General features: G+C 24.8%; 1 protein-coding gene across 4 annotated transcripts; it reads left to right on the top strand.

The window, feature by feature from the left end:
* Positions 1–98: 98 nt before the first annotated feature.
* Positions 99–19,589, top strand: LOC145831380 (uncharacterized). Of its 4 annotated transcripts, none has more exons than XM_082938624.1 (25): positions 99–198; positions 875–950; positions 3,866–4,019; positions 4,810–5,051; positions 5,412–5,530; positions 5,755–5,814; positions 6,918–7,024; positions 7,233–7,412; positions 8,058–8,179; positions 8,618–8,957; positions 9,523–9,613; positions 9,711–9,805; positions 11,490–11,674; positions 13,526–13,586; positions 14,135–14,371; positions 16,626–16,714; positions 16,902–16,965; positions 17,029–17,101; positions 17,173–17,288; positions 17,493–17,623; positions 17,705–17,805; positions 18,093–18,165; positions 18,408–18,555; positions 18,616–18,731; positions 19,159–19,589. In XM_082938624.1, exons 1-25 carry the CDS (start codon positions 153–155, stop codon positions 19,244–19,246), a joined length of 3,114 nt encoding a protein of 1,037 aa, XP_082794750.1. In that variant the 5' UTR covers positions 99–152; the 3' UTR covers positions 19,247–19,589. The 4 variants fall into 4 exon arrangements, with proteins under 4 accessions (XP_082794750.1, XP_082794751.1, XP_082794749.1 ...); XM_082938625.1 differs by having other exon boundaries at positions 9,708–9,805; positions 17,173–17,249; XM_082938623.1 differs by having other exon boundaries at positions 9,708–9,805.
* Positions 19,590–20,957: the final 1,368 nt, after the last annotated feature.

Raw genomic sequence — 20,957 nt, 5'->3', positions numbered from 1 at the left:
TCTTGTTGTATTTTTTTCAATGTGTTGCTTTTTTATGTAAACTTGTAATTAAAACTATAAGCATTTCTAGTAAGTAAAATTCATACTACCTTACAAACAGGTTACATACATTATTTATTAGTATTTTAAACCCTTGTTTTTATTCTGGTTGAATGAATCCAATAGAGCAGCTCCCGAAAATAATTAGAGATATCAAAGGTAAGGTGACTTAAATATGTTTAAATATAAGAATTAGCTAATGTGTTAAATATTATATGATATGCACTGAACTTGTTTATAGTTTATATTCCATTTAACTAATATTTGTTTGGTATAAAGCAAGAAGCTTTCAGTTAATTTTTATAAGAAAAATATTTTATATTTTTAGTTTTGCAATAACTATACTTAAAACTGGTTATGTGTCAGATTGGCATGAAAATTAACATAACTTCAACTTTTAGGCGTTCCAATTCTAAATAATATTATTCAAAATTTTTTGTGCAGAAGAAAATACATAAAAAAATTGCATACATGCAAATTTCTCATTAAAGTAAAAGTGGTTACTTTTGTAAAAATAGTGCTTATTGATTTATTTACTTTTAAATACATATTACAAAAAAGTAGAGATACAATAAACAAACTATATTTAACATTTAGACTTTTGTATACCTTAGCAAAGTTTTATAAAGTTATTTAACATTTGTTTTTGTTTGAAGAAAAGTAGTTAAGATAAGCTTCAAAGTTAATTAATGCTTTATTATCAAAGTTTATAAAACAAAGTAGTTAAATTTGTTTTACTTTTTATAATTTTATGAACTAAATTTTTAAAAAAATTGTTAACTCTTTTTAATTGTAATACTCTTCAAACAATTTTAATAATTTTTTTATTAAATAGATGTCATCAGAAGTCTTGTTCAGTTTTATGAAAATGTGAAAGAGCCTATAACAGATGACAATAATTGTTTACACAGGTTAGTACACTGATTTTTGTAACTACAGCAGTTTTTATACCAATTACTTCTTTTTTTTGAATTTATATTTATAAAGAACACGATTAGCTTAAATTTATAATACTAGTTTTTGTGCACAGAAGTAATATCATTCATATGTATTTTAATTATTACCTAAATAAAAGTTATTAGGTTTTTTCTTCTGTTTGTTTTAAATGTTAATAAAATGAAACCATTTAAGAGTTTCACTGTTTTTAAAAGTGTATATAACTTGTAATAGATTAATCTAATTTTCTGAAGAAATCTAAAAAGATTTTTTTTTGTGTTTACAAATATTATTTGCTTCTTTATAGTAGTTAAATTTTAGGGCTTACAAAAGTATTCAAAAAAAAAAAAAAATAGAAGAAAGTTTTTTTTGTTTCTACTATTCGTTGTTATTGTTTTTTTTTCCATTAAGTGCATAGTGTGTAAATGTTACAGTACTTATTTTTATATTGAAATTTATAAAAGTTAAGTTGAGTTTATGGTTAAACTCACTTAAAAAAGTTATAAGTGTTGTATAATATATTTTATTTATTTATTCAAGTATAAACTTCTTAAGTATTACAATTAACTAGAAAAAATAAAAGTTAAAATTTAAGCACAAAATATTGATAAAATTCAACGAATTTCAAAAAAAGTATTTCAGCTTGTCACAATTTTATCTTCTTTAGAAAAGTTGTGACCTATTTTTCAAGTATTTTCATGTCTGCTATAAGTATTGTTTATCTAGTTTTATAAGTTAAGTTAATTTTTTTTTAATTCTAAACATGTTCTCTACTTCTTTTTTTATTCTTTAAAGTTTTAGGCTTTGAGTGTACTTTAATTTTTGTTTTGTTAGACAAGTTTTTGAGTACATTATGAATAACACTATTTTTCAGTAAATAAATAACTTAGTTAGTTTTTGTTTAATGTTCCTTTCTATTCTTTTATTTTATTGATTTTTTTTATTTCTTTAGGTTTAAAAGTTCAGATTAAAAAAATTACTATTTTAGCTTGTAAGAAATTGTAAAAGCATGTGGTGTACAACTCACTTGATAACCAAAATATTTTTTTTGTACACCAGGTCCTTAGATTAAACTTTTTGAGCGTTTTTTTATTGTTCAAAAAACAATATAATAGTACAGTGCTTATTCACTTATTCGGACACGTTGGGCAAGATTTTTCTGTAAACATGTCCGGATAACTAAAAATCCAGATAACTACAAAAAAATTTTTTTTTCATATAATAACAAATCTGCTGCATATAACGCAATGCATAATAAAAGTGTTATGGTAAAAACAAATACATAGTAATTGTAGTAATATATGATAAAATGATAAATGGTAAAAGCTAAACATAAGGTTAATTAATTTATTTTTTCTATGGTAGAAAAACATCAGACTTACTAACCCTCTGCAACTTTATACATTTTTTATGGGTCAAGCAAGTAAAATTCATCACTTTTAATTCCACCTGCCCTAACTATTAATTTTAAAAAATATTAATTTTGTTTAGAAGAAAATATAAATTAAATTTATCTTTAAAAACAAAAAATAATGTAAACCTATCTCTTTAAATAATATATTTTTACATAAAAAACAGATAGAAAGAAAACAGGAAACTTTGAATAAGTTTAAAGTCAATTTAACGGAAACTAATACTCCTCTAACAAACTAGTTTTTATTGAATGTTTTAAATTAGATATAAACGTTTGTTTTATAATTTTTCCACCTTTTTCAGCAGAAAACTCATGGAATTTAATAAGTTGCCTAACTTTTTGAATCCATTTTTGTGTTTACTATTGAAAATTATTTGAATTTTCTTCTGACCGAAACTGTCTGGATAAGTGAGCGTCCGGATAAGTGAAGTCCGGATAAGTGAATAAGCACTGTATATACAATAGATTAAGTTTAATTTTGTTCACCTCAGTGATTTTATTAATTTGAATTCAGTTATACACAAAAAACCTCTAAAATAGAATAAATAAATGAGTAATAAAGTACTGAGGCCATAAACAATAAATTTGGATAAGTTTGAATTTTTTACAAACCCAAAAAGTTAAAATAAAAATTGGTTATTTGAGAAAAAATATGCATTAAAAAATAGTATACAAATGGTATTAAAAGTTAATTCATTTTAGTTCAAGATACACTATTTTTTTAAAAGTTTTTGTTATTAAATATTTGGCATATACTACTTTTCCTTAAACATAACACTTCAGCTTTTACTAGCTAGTCTCAATATTAGTTGTTATTGGAGGACTTACTTAATAATCCTCCTTAAAAACTATATAAAAACCTATAAAACTATGATAACCTTTGCTTTGATATAATATAAACAGCTTATTAAATATTTCCCAAAAGTTAATAGATTTAACACTACATTTTGTTTACTGAATAAAATATTTAAAATAGAATTTAATTATTTAAAATTTTTATTTAGTTTAAAATATTTATTACATTAAGTAAAGATCTTATTACATTCCAAGTGTTTAATCTTGCAAACTAATAAGAAAATTAAGTTATTTGTTTGTATTAAAGTTTGACTTTGTTAAACAAAAACTTATTTAAAAAAAGGATAATGCTATTTCCAGTTTATGTGGAATGTATGCTTTCATATGAGTTTTAATCTAATCTCATTTAAAACAATTTTAATACTTAACTGTTATCTGTATTAGTTTTTTAAACAAAGCATTAAGTTAGCTTTATAAGAAACATTTTAGCTACATTTGAATTTTTTATGTACGCAAAAGTTATTTTTAGTTTAATTAATTTTGTTCCTACTTTTTTTATGTTCAAATATATTAAAAATATGAAAAAAACCTTTTGTTGAATTTACTTTGTACACTTCTGTGTTGTTATACTTCCTTTACTGTTTCAGCTATAAATTATTAAAAAAAATTGAATTTATATAGGTTATGTGCCAAATTAGAGTTAGTTCTCACTTTAGGAGTTAAAGAAAAGTCTTTGCTTGGACAAAAAAGAACATACTGGCATTGGATATACTCTTGCCTAAGAAAAAAGAATGGTTTGAATGACTCATTAAAGTTTGTTCAAGCGAATAAAGAGGTGAACAATGTTACTTAATTTTGAAAGAATCTTCAAATATGATTTATTTTAGATTTAAGTAATTAGTGATTTTTAAAATATTTTACTACTAAACAATCATGGATGTTAAAGTAATCGTCTAATTTAGTTTTTAAGTGTTCGGAATTTTCTATAAAGTACTTTTTTTTTCTCGAAGTTTAATAACACTGTTGTTTTATTGAAGTGAACAAAATTTATAATATTTGAAAACTATTATCAATAATTATTAGGACAAGGATTATATTTTTTCAAAAGTAATACTCACTTTATATTAAACTGACATATTTAAAGTTTTAAAATGTATATACTTTTTAAAGATTAGCATACTTAACTATATTATTTAAAAATTAAGAATTAAGCTTTAAAAATATACATTTTTTTAGAATAATTTATATTTTGTTTTGTCCTATTTTTATTTTGTCTAATGTTTTATAGTTTAAAAATGCTGTAAATTTTATTTTTATTTTTCTAAAACAGGAACAAAAAGTAATGATTTCAAAAATGTTCAAAATGATAAAATTGTTTATAAATTTGTCAAAATGTGTTTCTGTTTGTTAAGCTCAACTAATTTAAAAGATACGTTTTATTTTTAGATGATAGAATTAGTTTTTTTTGAAATAAGCTAATCAGGCTATAGTTTTAAAGACAACAAAAACTTAAACTTTAGCTTGTAGCCACTGTATGATTTTTTGTTAGCTTAGTGGCAGTTAGTTTTTTATTTAGCATAGCTTTAAGTGATTATTTTGTATAAAAATTATCTATCTTAAATCAGGTAAGGTCCTCAAAGGGAAGGGGGAGAGCTTTCATAAGGTACTGCCTCGTTCATCAAACACTAGCCGATAGCTTACAAAATTGCCTCTTGCAAGGCCAATCATACTTGAAACCAGACAGTGTCCTTTCTAACCCTAACCACGCAACAGAGCTCATTCAGAGTTTGTATGATCTCAACACTGTGTATTTCGATCTCAACTCAAAAGGCTACGATCTTGATTCTGGTTGGCCGACTTTTGCAAGGTTTTTGTAATATTGAAGAAATAATTAGTTATGTCACAACACAAAAATATTTTAACTAAGTAATGGAGAATAAGTTAAGTAAAGTTTTGCTAATGTTCTTGTTATACATTATTTTAAAAAGCACTGTATAATTTTAAATTTAGATAATTTAATCAATAATTAGTATCTCTAAGTTAACATTGAATGAAAACAAAACAAATTAATTTTTGTATTTCAATAGATACTGTACTTTTTTGTTTTATTTTTTGTAAAGTTATGCAAAATTTAAAAACATAAAGTTTTAAAAAAGTTTTTAATTTTATTCCTATAATGCTAGTTTTCTAAGAAGAATACTTTAAATTTATAATTTTTTTTTTATAGCAAACGAGTGTTAGTTGGTTCAGAACATTGGGCGGTGCAATCACAAATAGGCCTGTCAAGTCTTCCTCCTCCCTCAGTCATAATGGACTCCAGATTGAATCATGGTTTCACTGCTACAGGTATTGTTTTTTTAAATATTGGATAACATTTTTTTAAATGAGATAAAACTATGAAAGTAACTTGAAAATCTTCAAGAAAAGTTATACAAACACACCAAAAACTGCATTCAAAAATATTTTATTAAAAGCATCTTAAAAACACTGGAATTTTTGGTGTTTAGTGCAAAAGCGTTGAATTTAATTGAGATCTTTTTAAGTTTCAACATTTTTATTGTCCAATATAGGAAGATATACAAACAAAATGTCAGATGTTGATAGATGGTGTGAAGACTCGGGTAACATTGGTAAGTTTGAAAAGGGCAATCAGTTTAGCAGTTAAATGTAGCCTTAATTTGTACTTGAATTATTTTTTAGTTTAGTTTACTCATACTAACCTCAATTTAGTTTGAGCAATTTGCAGTGGCAATATTTGAGTAATTTATGACGTCAATTTATTTTTGTTTTTTAAATATAGGCTTGAAAGTATTTAAGACTTTCAATACTTTACTTCTACATAACATAATGGAATTATACACATGAAATGTTTTGTGATTATTAATTGTATGATATTGACTTATAATTTTTTTCTTTATGCTAGAACTAGAAAGTTAAAATATTTTAAACGTAATTACTAGCTGTTATTTATTTTATGATATAAAATGTTAGAAATATGTTTTGTGTTACAGTTATTTTGAAAAGTACCTCGTTTTTTCGCGGTTTTATTTCTTTTTATTTTTATGATTTGTAATAATTAAGAATAGTAAATTTTACAATAGAAAAAAAAATCCTGAGTTATAGTAATGAGTTTTTGTACTCATTAATTTCTTTATAATTTACGCGTTTCATTTATTTGATTTAACAACTAATCAAACTTTCTTATTAATTAATGTGTACTTTATTTTTAAGGTAGTTATATATTAGCTTACATTTTGTTTTCAACATAAAAAAAAAGTGCTCTATAAGTTTTAGAATAAAATTTTTCTTGTTGTTAACAACTTTTTCTCATTTGCTAGACATTAAAATTTTGTACAAAACTAGAAGCTTCAAAAAAGTTTAGAATAATTATGCTTGTCTTTTACTAATAGTTTTACATTACAAAATTGAAATATCACATACTCACTAATTTAAGGTGATAGCAGAAAATAAAATTTATATTTGGCTTAGATGTAGTTTAAAATAGATTTATTTGTTTAAATTAATTTATACAATTTAGTATGATACTGCTTTTAAAGAAGTTTTTAAAAGTTTTACGTTTGTAAAAGTTGTTAAAAATATTTTGTTAAAGTGTAATGGTTTGTTTACAATATTGAAAGTATTGTAAATGTACACTTAAGGACTTGTTGTTTAGCATAGTTAAATATTAATAAATCAATAATAATAATTAAGCAAGTTGAAAATATTCAAACAGGTAGCAGTGGCGGACCACCGTCAGCTCCATCGGTTGAAGTCGACCAGAGAATGGAGGAATTGATACTTGAACTTGAGCAGAGCGACAAGACTATCAAGGAACACAACGTTCGTTTCTCATATGCTTTGTTTTTATCTTTTAATTTCAGTAAAATTGAAATGTGCTAAACATATTGATTTTGACTTTTTCTATTCTTACAATAACAAATGTTAGTAAATTTTGCTTGTTAACGAATACAATATTTTAAATTTAAATTTTAGCCATGACTGAAAATTATATAAATTCAAGTTTTTTAAAATTTATAATTTCGCGTAGAGGACCATTCACAACTTACGAAAAGTTAACTCCCAACTCGAAAAGGAGATCCTTGACAAGGAGGATGATTTGCATGGTGTTATTGAGAAGGAGGAAATTCTCGCCAAGGTCATATCGGATCTTGAAAGCAAAAACCGCCACTTGCACGACGCCTTATCCCACATGTCTGAAGAATTTCAAGTATATTTTTCATTAAAAGAAAATTAATTATTTTATCAAATTAGAATTGAGAAAAATCATTATGTTTTTTATCTATAGGTTTTTATATATTCAAGTTAAGAAGTGAAACGAATTAAAACCTTTAATTATCTCAACCAATTTATTAGGTTCGAATTGATGTAAGAGCAAACTATATTTTTAATAAAAAAAGAAAACAAATAAAATCAAGTTGGCTTCAACTAAATAAAAATATAAAACTATTCATCAATCGACCTTAAAGTTTGCAGATAAAGATAATTTTTTTATGTTTTTCTAAGCTTTTACTGATTTTCTTACTGAGTTTTTATATGCGGGGCTTTAAAAATTACTTTACTTGTTAATATATAGGGCGCTAGTATGAAATTAAACACTTTCTATCTTTTAACATTCGCTATTTTTAATATCTTAAATCATCCAATTATAAACATTGTAAAAGCAAAATAATTTTTGTTAGAGTATACAAAAAACTGATATTCAATTAAATATTCTGGCAACATCCAGTTTAGTATCATTTTAATTATTTCCTTAAAAATTACATAGAACAAAGATTTATTTAGTTGTATTATCTTGGTGGATTTATAAAATGTGTGCACAAAAATTTATGAAATCAATTAATTGCTGAAACAGACGCGTGATGAAGGTTTATCCAGGAAATTACAAACAGTGGAACAAAATAACAAGGATCTAGAAGAAAAAAATTCTAGACTCCAGGAAGATAAATATAACTTGGAACAACTTGTTTCACAGAAGTATGATTTTAAAACATAAACGTAAAAACTTTTTAATAACTTAAACTTACAGAAGTGATAATCCTACTTGAAAGTTATTTAAGTTGCAATTAGAATTTTTTGAATGTTTTCATAGGAATCCTAGATTTTCAAGTAGGAGTTTTTCATAGGATTTAGAGTTTTTTTTTTGATTATTTGTAATACATAAAAGTTTTTAATTGAGAAGAACTGTAGCTATAGTTACCAGTAAAAACAATAAAAACAAATGAATGGAGATCCTTAAAAATAAGTTTTGCCTTATTAAAATTTGTAATCCGTATTTTTATTTTTGCTTTATATATAAGTACCATAAGAAATTGTTCTTTTTTTTTAATGTTTAATTAAAAACAGTTGTAAAATTACGAAAAATGTTATCAAACAATACCTAAATAAAATCGACAAAACTGATCTTGACTGCAGAATGGAAAACATAACCTCGAATTTCACGTCGAGCAGCGACGATCTGGCGAACGACGAGCGACACGCCTTGTTGCGTCACAACAACAACGTCGGAACTGACGACCTACCGTCGGAGCAGCTGCTGAGATGTCAGCAGTACGCCAAGTGCTTGGAACGGCTCATACAGACCAAGCCGGAGCTGAACGAGCACCTAGAAAATCTGCGTGTTGCAATAGAGAACGGTGACGTTGACGATGACATTATGACGTCACAGAGGGATGATGACGACTTGGTCGTTATGAAAATAGTTGAGGCGCTGGGGCTGGAGGAGGAAATGGCAGAGTTAACTTCTGATAACCAGGTTTATTTTCTTCATAATATTTTATTCGAATAAAAACTCTATGATCATACTAAAAGAAAAGTTAAGTGGTATGTTTTATTTTTGTCGGTATTTCAGTTTAAAATATCAGTTAAAAAATAATAAATAAAAAAGTAAATAGGTTCTATTATGCCAGATTGTTGAATTTTAAAGAAAAACTAAAATAAAAAAATAATTGTAATCACCTGGAAATTTAAAAAGTTTGTAGTTTACTTTTCGACAAAGGTTTATGAAAACTATAAAATATGTGTCATTATTCAAATATGTTTTCTTGTAGTATTGTCTTATTTAATTGTGGGAATAACACTAGTATATAGTGCTCAAAGTGTAGAACTTGTCAAAAAATTGCTTTATTAAAAAAATTGACTAAATTTTAGTACCTGTTTTGTAATATTGTTTAGTAATAATTCAATTGTTAGATTTATTTCTTAATATATTAATCGTTTAATATTTTTCTCGTATCTAAGTCATACACACTAAAATAAAAGTATCAAAATTATTAAGGGTATAAAAATTTTCTTTAAAAATAGATAATTTAAAACTTTAGGTCAATCTCATCATCGATACGATAGACAATCTTCGTGAGATAGAGAAAATACACCTTCATCAAAGCAGTAATAATGGTAGTTCTGGTCAAGGTAATTTCTTTAGTTTCGGAAAATAAAAAAATATATTTGTTTTTATTATCATTAAAACAAAAAATTAGAAAGAACAAATAATTTTTATTCTCAGTAGTAAGCGAATTAAATCAAGCAGCCAACAATGAAATGGAAATTGTAAATATGAAACAGCAGCTTGATCTGTATGAAACTTCAATACATGATTACAAGGTGATTTTAACATAAAATAGTTAAAAAAGTTCTAAAATAAGTTTAAAAGTTAACAGCTTTTTTAAATTTTCTAAATTTCTATTTACCTGTTTTGTTCATTATGTTTTATTAATGTATTGTATGTTTTAAAAATAATTAGTACATATTATATTAAGTTTTTACCAAATTACTTTAAAATACCTAATTAAAATCTAAAAAAGGAATTATTGAAATTTTGTTAGTCTTTAAACCGCTCATTATCTTAGTTCTTATTGTACAACTTATAAGTTTTACAAGAACAAACTATCTATTTATGCCAAAATGATGTCATAGATACAACAATTCGCTAAAAAGCAGCACATTTTTGTGGTCGATTTCGCTTTAAAGCAGCACATTGTTTATTTTAATTTAACTTTAAATTATTACTCTAACTTTCTAATAAATATTCATTTTTTATTAAAATTTAAGTGATTTATGCATTTATTTACTGCTTTAAAAACTTAATGTTTAATACATCTTTAATCAAAAAAAGTTTAACAGCATAGTCTTTTAAAAATTATGTTTTAGAATATCATTTTGTTTTACTTTTACGTAAGTGAGTATTTTTATAAAAGCTAACATTTTTAATTTGTATATTATTGGTTGGTATACAGTTTTAATTACTTAAAGTAGTAGAACATTATTTATTTTTAACCATTTGAAAAGTTTTTTATGTGGTACTGATTTTTATCAAAATATTATATATAACTTACTCACTTTGAAAGTTCAGAAAGATTACTTAGCATTTTCGTTTAGCACTCAATAAAATAAAATTGATAAAAAGTAAAGTGTACATAAGTGTAGTAAAAACTTTAATTTTATACTACACTATTTAGTTTAAAGTAGTTTAAAGTTTATACTACACTTATGTACACTTTAGTAAAGTATACATCTATCTTTGATTATTTTGTAATAATAGTTACATCATAAAGATTCAAGTGTAAATAGTCTGTGTAAAGCATTAAGTTTTCATTAAGTAATTCTATACTGATTAATTTTATGTTTAAGAAAGAATAAATCGAAAAAAGACATTTAAGATTGTATAAAAATTAATAAAAACTGAGTTAAATAAACTAAAAAAAGAAATTCATTACAAAAACCGACAACACTAAAAACACATTATTTATTTAATTTAAAGTTATAAATATCTCGTGGTTTGCAATTTTTTTGGTCTACCACTTCTCAGTTCTAGAACCATTGTTCATTAGAATTTGTGAGCCGAAAATTTGTAAACAACGAGATGTTTATAACTTAAAAGTATATAAATGAAATAATTTTAGTGTTCTTATTATTGTCGGTTTTTGTAATGTTTTACTTTTTAAATCAGTTTTTAGTTAACTTCATATAATCTTAGTTTTTTACATTCTGATAAACCTGTCTTAAACATAACTTTAAATCAGTACAGTTTTACTTAATCCAAATTTTAAGCTTTAAAGAGACTATTTACATTTGAATCTTTATTAAATAACTTTTGTTAATAGACATTCAAAAAATTTGATACTTAACTAAAATACATGCTATACTAATATTAGGCCTTAGCACTTTTATTCTGTTGAGTGCTAAACGAAATTAAAAAATAAACTTTTGCAATATTCATAACCAGTAACTTACATACTTAACTTTTAGAAGTTCATTTTGAATTAAACAAAAACTTGTTTGACGGCAGTTGCAATTGGAAGTGCAGAAAAACGTTTTCGCCCAAAAAATATCCGATCTGGAGGAGGAGGTCTCGGTGACGAAACAGCAAAACGACAGTTTGGAGCTTCAGCGAGGCGAGATGATCGCGGATTTGAGTGCCGCTCACGAACAGCTGAGAGCTGCAGAATGCAGAATCGAGCAACTCGATAAAAGGTAGATTGCTGTATTGATTGGTGAATTTATATAGAAAGCCTGCTAGACAATAGAATTAGATATGAGTGGTGTTTTAAATGATTTATAAGGATCGCTAACTCTTGCACATGTTTAATTTGCGTAGTTTTTACTTTGTGATTTGCTTTTTAATTTGGTTATTAGAAATAGAAAAAAAAACATACGTTTGTAATTTATTAAATAATTTATTTCCATTATTTTTACTGTGATTTTTTTGTTTTTTTTTTGCTGATTCTTTCAATTTTATTCACAAAATAAATACTTCTTTAGTCAACTGTCTTTTATTAATTAAAAATTAAATCCAAATAAGCTCATGATACGTTTACAAATAATTAGAAGTATTAATTGGAGCCGATAAAATTTAAAGTTTAATTAAAGTGAACATTAGTACGAGATGTTTCGCTAAAAATTGCTTTCTTGCCTGTTTAGTCGATTTTAACTGTTTGTAATGTTTCTTATTGTAGTTTAAGTTCATATTGTGATAATAAACTTTTATGACCCAAACAATGTATTTTCGATAACTTTTTGTATCAACTTTTAAATTAATTCTTGTTATGATTTTAACTATTTAAATAAATGGAAAACAACCTTGGAAAGTAGCATTTAGTTAATATTTTTTTCTGTGAAAAATACAGAAAAGTAAATGAATGATTATTTTACTAAAATTAAAGTTAAAATATAACGACAAACATCATAGTCGTATTGTTTGACAAATTGATCGATTTCTTATTTGAAAATGTAGCTGAATAGCAAATTTTATCCAATTTAATTTTACTCAATAGCCAGTTAAATAATAATAAAAACATAAAACTATGAGGTTCATCTTACATTTTGTTTCATTATGAGTACAACAAATTATTACAATTATTGCTTGTGTAAAAGCTGTTTTTCCTAAGAAGTATTAATATTGTGTAGTAAAATTGATAATATTTATTATATGCAGCTAAAACAGTTTTATGTAGTGAATATTTTATTTGGTTAGTTAAGCTTGTAATTGTTTGCCAATAAAACTTTAGCTTTTTAAACATAAAATTTATTTGAGTTTAAAATAATTGCCCTTGAGTTTGTTTACCTAAACTAGTGGTTTCTTGAATTGCGCGTTTCTAAGTATACTTTTAGAAAGCAAATCTTGCAAGTATTATTTCCGAGTTTCATTTTGCTTTTGCAATTAATAATTCATTTACTGAGAAGTTTTGAATAACAATATGTCACATTATAAGTACTACTAAGCAAATTTTACTTAAAAGAAAATAGCAGTTTTTGCTGAATGTTTGGTTTTCATATTCGCTTTTTTACTAATATATTTGAAAGATTAAAAGTTTTTCATTATTTACAAATTTTTTGTTTTTCATTAGGAGTATTATCAATTTTTAAGCCTGCAGATTCGTTTCATTACAATCCTTGCAAGTCAAATTATTATTCAAGTAGATATGTTTAAAAAGTATTAAAAGTAGCCGTTTTTAGATTAGTTTTAAAACTCTATCCTTGATTTCTTAGTAAATAAACAGGCATTAGAAATTAGTTTTTATTCTTAACTCAACAAGTCCACATTTTATTTTTTAGCTAGTCAAACAGGCAAAATAAAATGTGGACTTGTTGAATTAAGCGGTTCGTTTTGAAGTTATATGTCTAAAATTTCCAAGTTATTCAAGTAGTAGATATTTTTGTTTGCATCTAAAGCTAGCTAAAAATTTAATTTTTTTTAATGTATAAACTTTATTATCATCTGAAAAAAAATAAAAGTTTTATATCTGATTTTGACTTAATACAATTGTTAGATAATTTAAACTTTTTGTCAGTTTTTCGTAATTTAAAGTAATATTTTATACACAGAGATTCCACTGTAGATAATGCTACTATCTTGGAAAAAGAGGAAGAAATTAAAACTTTAAGGGTTAATAATTAATTAATAACTATTGATTTATTATTTTAAGTATTTTTAATGATACTTTAAAAGTTTGAATGTTTTAGCTACTTTTGTAAAAGCATTAAAGTGACATAATGGGTAGTGTGCGCAAAAGTTAGTGATTAGTTTTTAATTTTATTAAATAAATAATTCAACGTTTAAGATTTAACAGTGAAAACTTAAAATTAAATAAATATTAGTAATTTCTTTGTTTAAAAAAAGTAGGGATTGATTAAGAAAAACAGGTTTTGCTTGTTTTTTTTGTCTTGTATTATTGTAATGGATCTTAAGTAATGTTTGAAAAAGTTTCTAACCCTATTTATAATATAAAAGTTGAAGTTTTAAGTAATTTCTGTTTTTTAACTTGTAGTTTTTGCCTACACACATTTTTATGATACTACCCACTGTGTTAAATTTGCTGAAAGATTGAAAAGTAAACTTTATCTTACATATGTTCATTTAGTTTTACTTAATTGTGAAGTTAATCATAACATTAGTTTTATAAGCCGCATATAAACAAATAAAACCAATTCCAGGACCAGTTAGAATTAGACCGAGCCTGTAATACAAAACTAACGACCGAGTTGAGAGAAGCTGAAGTCATGATCAACAACCTCAAAGATGAGATGCAGTTTTCCAAGGATATCGTGGAAAAGTACACAGATAAAGTGGCTAAGTCCGAACTAGAAACATCCGAGACAAGAGATAAGGTTATAAAGACTGAGGAGTTGCTGCAATCGAAACAGAAAGCAGTTGAGGAAGCTCAATTAAAGGTAATTAGGTTGACTTTTCATTTATAAGTTTTGATTAATTTTGTTTAATTTATTTGTAAGAAGTGTATTTTAGTAACGTTAAAAAGCTATTCTTAAGGATTTCAAAATAAATCTTAATCAACCTATCAGACAAACAAAAGTTTGATTTGGTATTTTTGTTAATATTTAACAAAGTTTTAACCAACTTTTTTTACTTCAAAACAGAACTTTTCTATTGGAAGTTTGGTAAATAAAATTTGTTTTAAGCAATTAGTGTGAACATTCTTATAAAATTATTTTTGTGTGCAGTTGTGTGATATCAAAAATTTTAAAGCAAAATATCCAAGCTAAACAGTTGCTTTTTTAAATGTAAATGTTAACTAAACACGTTAAAACAAGTTAAATTTGTTTATACTTTTAGTTCAGTATTAGTTCATGTTCAAAAAATATGACAAAAGTTTAAGAGTACGTTTAAGTTTTTTATAAGTTGTAGCATGTGAAAATTATTTTTAATATTTAATCTAAGTTTATTTATTTTTTAATTACTATACTAGGGTTGCCACAAGGTCAAGAAATTCAGGAAAAGTCAGAAAAAAAAACTGACAAAAGTCAGGAAATTTGACAAAATTTGAAATAATGTCAGATTTTGTTAGTTCAAATTTAAAAAATTCCTAATTTTCCAAAGCCTTGAAATGGTAAAGTGTTAGTTAAAAATCCTTTGATATCAGACTAAAATTTTTAAAATTTCCTAGAAATTTACTAACTTACTTTTTTTACAATGCCTTCATCTGGTTAAAATTAATAAAATGAGTGCAAAAAAGAAAAGAAATGAAGCCAACAAACTGTGGCTAGATTTAGAGAAAATATTCTCTTTGATAAGTGTAGGGGCAGCAGATGAGAACGATTTAAGTAAAATGAGGCAAATGGTGATAACTGTCAAGAATATTTAAGCGGGATGCAGACCAGATGAAGGAAACTATATCTTCATTAGATGAAGAAGTTGAAGTGCTAACAAAGAAACGTAGAAATAAATTTTATTACATATAGTAAAAAAAAACTGTGTTTGATTAAGTTCTTAATTGTTTTAAGGTTTTAGTTGTAAAAGTTCATTACTGTATTAAAGTTTTAATTTCAAAAGCTCATTATATGTATTTACGTTTATTTAGTTACTTTTATGTTAAGAAATGCTAAAATATTGTTTCTATTTTCAGACAAGTCGTGTTTATAAGTTAATAAATACAATTGTTTTCATAATAGAGCTGTTTATTGCAAATAAATCAATCACACACAGGTGGTTCAAGTGATGTAATGGAAGTTAGATGATTGAATTCAGCAAAAAAACTGTTGTTTTAACCTGTATAAAAATAAGATTGAAAGCTTTGTATAGTTTCAAGTGTTTGATTATGTATTTTACAATCAGTTTAAATTAAGAGTTTGATTTAGAAAAGTCAGGAAAATTTTAGTAAAAAGTTAGGAAATTTTTCAAGCTTGATCTGTGGCAACCCTGACTATCTGGTAAAAAAGTACTGCTAAAATCTTAGTTAACTTTTTTTTACTAAAAAATAAGTTATGTTAACATATAGTTTCTTTCTTACATAATAACAGCAATGGCATATATGTTATATTCTTCTGTGCAGATAAATTAGATTAGTTGAAAATTAAACTGAGAAAAAAAATATTTAAAGTTTGTCTTTTGTTTCCATAGGGGGAGGGGTACATCACTTTTTTCACAATTTGATCTTATTTTTTAGATTTTTATCTAAGCTACAAGTTGCTTTTATAGCTTTATAATATTCAAAATAATTTTTGAGATATATCGGTTAAAGTCGGAGAGTAAAATATGTTCCTTATGAGAGGAGAAAACTAAAACGGCGAATAAATAGAAATGACTAAATATATATCTCTTCTTATGTTTTTCGAGATAAATAAATCAAACTTTTAGAAAATTTTCTTTGTAACATTTAGAAAAATATGTCGTACCAAATTAAAAAAAGTTTTTATATAAAAATTTAACAAAAAAACGAAAAAAAAAACATTTTCTTATTTACTTTTGTCATAACATTTTAAATTTTTTAATTTAAAAAAATTGTTAAGACAGATATTTTCAGGTTTATAAGCTTTTTAATGATAATGTTTACAAATTTTAAACTTTATAATGTTAAAATTAGTTAAATTCTTCATGCAATTAGTTACCATATAAAAACTGCTCATAAAACTCATATTAACATTAAAGTTTTTGTAGAAAGTTTAAATTCAAATGAAAATATTTTTTCAGATCGTACAACTTCTAAAGGAAAATGAAGATCAAAATAATATTATTATTGCAGTTCATCAGCTTCTGCAGACTTTCTTTGAAAATTTTAGGTAAGTGTTTAATATCTGACAAATCTAAATTATGAAAATTTAAAATTATTAAGTTAAGAAATCAAATATTATTTATCAAATCAATATAATTTTTCAGTCATGGTTTAATCAATAGTTTTTGAATAGTCTACTTGATAAAACAAGTATTTTAGCTTTTTATATCTATCAGCCGTTTTTTTTTTAACAGAGATCATTTAAACTTGTCGGCTGATAATGACAAGGATCGATTGCCTGAATTGTCGAAACTAATGGTTTGTTTTTCATCTTTTGAACTGATTTTAGACTTAACCAACTAATGTTTTGATAATGTACAGGATGAAAAAGAGCTAGTAGCGGAACTTCCAGGCAGGTTTTGCCTGGTATTATCCGAAATGAACAAAACGCAGAGTAGTTGCTGTTTTATGTATTTCGTATTAAAACAGTTTTATAATTGTTAATGTTTTTATTTGTTATTGTAGGATGTTTTCAAGAAAAAATAAAAGACAATATTGATTTCAAACAACGTTTGGAATTACTGGAAGACGAAATGTATAAAGTAAATGCAGTTGTTGACGAAAAATATCATGAGTTAAAGGTATTTGCAATGAATAAACGGTGAAATATATTACAAATTTATATCAATCAATTTTTAATTGCTTTAACTTCTTTTTTTTATTGAAGGCAGAAAACTAAAAAAAAGTGCTTAGTCGTTATACTAAATTATTATGTGTTATTATTTTAAATAAATATCATTTTAGAAACATAATTTAATAACCAAAATAATAAAATTTACACAAAGTTTGAAAAAGATGAAAATAGTTCAAAACTAGAAAAATCGATTAGTTTATTGTTCACTTGCTTTGAAGAAAAAATAAAAAGCAACGAAAATGACATTAAACAACTTGTTGAAAAAACTCAACAACTCTTACAGTAAGTCATCTGACTTTAAAATGTTTCGTTATCTGTGAAAAAATACTTTGTAACTATCAAAATTGATAATAACTTTTGTAGCGACAAAAGCAAGCTTTATGAAGACAAATACCATCTAGAAAACTCTAAAACTGAAGATTCCAACAATGAAAAAGTAGAAAACAATTCCTACACATCAATGGGTAATTATTTTTCGTTTATACCTTGATAGCTTCATTATGGTAAAAAATTTACACAGTAACTCAATACTTTTGATGAATCAAAAATTTTTAGTTAAACGAACAATAATGTTATAGTTTAAACTTAACTATGTAACTTAATCTCAAGACCTACCAATTTTAGAGAGAATCAAAAATAACTTATTTATATTCAGCGTATATTACTCTCCTTGTATTACTAAGCACAATTTTTGATACAAAGTCTTTTTATTAAATTATTAAAATATTTTTTTACTAAATAATATTTTCAGATCTATTAAATGGAAGTTACAATATGATGTCAAATTTCGTTTCAAATTTAGTACCAACATCTACTAAATCAAAGTAGTTTTGTTTTATTTTTTTATAAAAGCATGTTTAAGCTAAAAATTTACTTTAAGAGCGTTAATAAAAACTTTTAAAAATATTTATAGAGGAAGTACTACTTGTTATTTTAATCATGGTTCTCAAAAATATTTTTTTTCAATTTTTTGAACTTTATAATCTTTTACTCTGCAAATAACTCAAGCCTTAAATTTTCTAGTCTAAAAAAACTAGGCTAAAATAAATTTCAAACAAACTACCAGTGCGAGGAAAAATGAAGAAGCAGTAACAGTTAAGAAGGGAGAGACTCTGCACATCCCGTTGCTGGTTGAACAGGCGCACATTGACGTGGCTTGGAAGGTGCAGGTGCGAGGAGAGATATACATTTCTCTCGCTTATTCCCAAAATGAGGTCAGTTTGAAATTTTTATAGAAAACAGGGCAGTGTTTTACATTTATGAAAAAATGACAGGAAAGTGATTTGGATGTGGTTTGTTGCGCTAGGAAAATGAAAGGAGTCGATATCATCCATTACGTTCCAGATAAAATAGGATATTACACATTAGTGTTGGATAACAGCTTTGACAAGTCAGTTTCAATAGTTTGTATTTTTTTTCAACTAATTTTAAAGCTAATCATGTGAATTAAAAATTGTAGTTTTGATATACTATAGATTAGATTCTTTATATAAATTTTAAGGATTTTTCAATTATTCTTAGAATTTTCAAATTTAAAACGAAGAAACAGTACAAAAAACTTAAAATATTAAACTTTTGTAGTTGATAAAAAAGTTTAACTATTTTAATAAGATTTTGTGTTTAATCAAAAAATTATACGGTAATGAAACATACAAAAAATATTTTGTTCTCTATAAAACTAAATATTGAAATGCTGTTAGACTAAATACTACTGAAAACTTTTATGTCAGTTCTATTTTAAATTGTCAGTATAATACTACTTTATTAAAATTTAAAAGTTTAAAATTTTCAGAACGTTTATTTTTTTTACTCTTTAGAACAAGCTCGAAGGAAGTCTCATACAAAATTGAAATTACAAAAAATGAAGATTATAAAGAAGATTTTGAACATTTAGATATTTCTTAGTCAGATAAACTTTACTTTCTATTCTTGCCGTTTTAACCTCAATGTTCGAATATTTTGTTTATATTTAATAGAATTCATGTTTTATTTTTTTTTTTGTTTTATTTTAACACTTTTATTTGCGACAATCTTATTTCTAGGAATTAAGCCATTAATTTAACGTTTATCCTTTATTTGTTTCGTAAATAAGTTTTAATTTTTTTACACTTATACGTAATATATGTTTATTTTAGAAATGAGACTAAGTAATACCGATCTTTATATCCAAAGAGATTATTGTTATTTCCGTTTTATTGATATTTTTAAGCGAGCTAGTGTTACAACTTAGTACTAGTTTTTGAACAAAAAGCACGAAGGGTTTATTTAATGTGTTTAATAAATTAAAGATATATAAAACCTTTCATAGTTTTCCATTTGGTTCAATTTATTTATGTATGGAAGATGACTCGTAAAAAAATTTAATATTCAGGTATTAATAATGTTTGCGCATTTGAACTTTTAATAAACAAGCTTACAAGTAATCAAAATTAGTTTTTTATTTGGTTGTATTGTCAAAATAACTTTTAAGAATTAAAAAAAAAAGTTTTGTGTATTTTAAATATAGTTTCGCTAATGAAAAATGCACAAACGCAACTAAAATATTTTGTGGCAACTTCTTATCACTTTATGTATAAGTAGAATAAGTGTATGAAAGAAGTTTAAAATTAATTGTTTTTATACGGTGTATTTTTTAACCTTTACATTTTCTATAGTTGATGTTCAAGTTTGAAATTAGTTTGGTTTCATCAAAGATTTTATCACAAAAAGTTTTGTGTAGTGCAGTAGAGGTTTTAAGTTATTACCATAAAAATAATGGTTCACTTTATTTCATTTGATTATAAATAACTATTTAAATTTCCATAAACAGAGGTAAGCAAGAAAGATTATTTTTAATTATTAAGTTTTATATATGTCAAATTACATTTCTAGTCTAATGTAAACTCTTATTCTTTATAGACGCTTTGGCCGAGTTAGAGTAACTCCTACAAGTTCGTATTAGTGTAATAAAGCTGGTTTAAAATAGAATTTTACAACTTACTGATTAAATGTTAGACATAATATTTTTAATCTATAGAGCAAACTAATTGTTTCATTGGTTTGAAAAATATTATTTAATTTAAAACAGGTTATGATAATATTATGAATATATTTAATAAATTAGACAATTAGTAAGAAATACTTATTATGCAGCGAACCCTAGAATTGTTTTTACCTCTAAGCCACTAATAACACCAGGTGGTACGGATCGAGTATCAAAATTAAATAAAAGTATGGTAATCTACCAGTACAGTTGCTGTTGTACATCAAGTTATATTGGATTAACAACCAATTGTATTGGATCTAAGGAAGAGAATAAAAGAACACATACCAAAATGTGTAGAGCATTTTTGCCTGTCAGATAAGAAAGATGATATATTGGTAAAGGTTTTAAATGCATCTAAACGTTCATCTATTTCAGAACATCTTGTTAATAATCCAACTTGTGCAAACAATTATAATATAGATGGATTTAAAATTTGTAGTATGTTTTCGATTTGATTAAATTAGAAGCCATTTGTATTTTGTTAAGGAAACCTGTTTTATGTAAGCAAAAAGGTTTTGACTATACTGTTTCTTTATTTTCGTAACATTTATAAGGATTGTTTTCATTTTATTTATGTTTAGTTTTAATTTA

This window comes from Thalia democratica, chromosome 3 (assembly GCF_965202585.1).
Source record: "Thalia democratica chromosome 3, ktThaDemo2.hap1.1, whole genome shotgun sequence".
Classification (NCBI taxonomy): domain Eukaryota; kingdom Metazoa; phylum Chordata; class Thaliacea; order Salpida; family Salpidae; genus Thalia; species Thalia democratica.
Note: the sequence above shows the minus strand (reverse complement) of the source record. Positions and strands in the feature narration are given on the sequence as shown.

What these genes read in the sequence shown, in the direction of transcription:
- LOC145831380 (XM_082938623.1), top strand. Translation starts at nt 153, where the DNA reads ATGAATCCAATAGAGCAGCTCCCGAAAATAATTAGAGATATCAAAG. An exon ending in TTGTTCAAGCGAATAAAGAG is followed by an intron (nt 4,020 to 4,809) that starts GTGAACAATGTT and finishes ATCTTAAATCAG; the next exon opens with GTAAGGTCCTCAAAGGGAAG. An exon ending in TAATGGTAGTTCTGGTCAAG is followed by an intron (nt 9,614 to 9,707) that starts GTAATTTCTTTA and finishes TTTTATTCTCAG; the next exon opens with TAGTAAGCGAATTAAATCAA.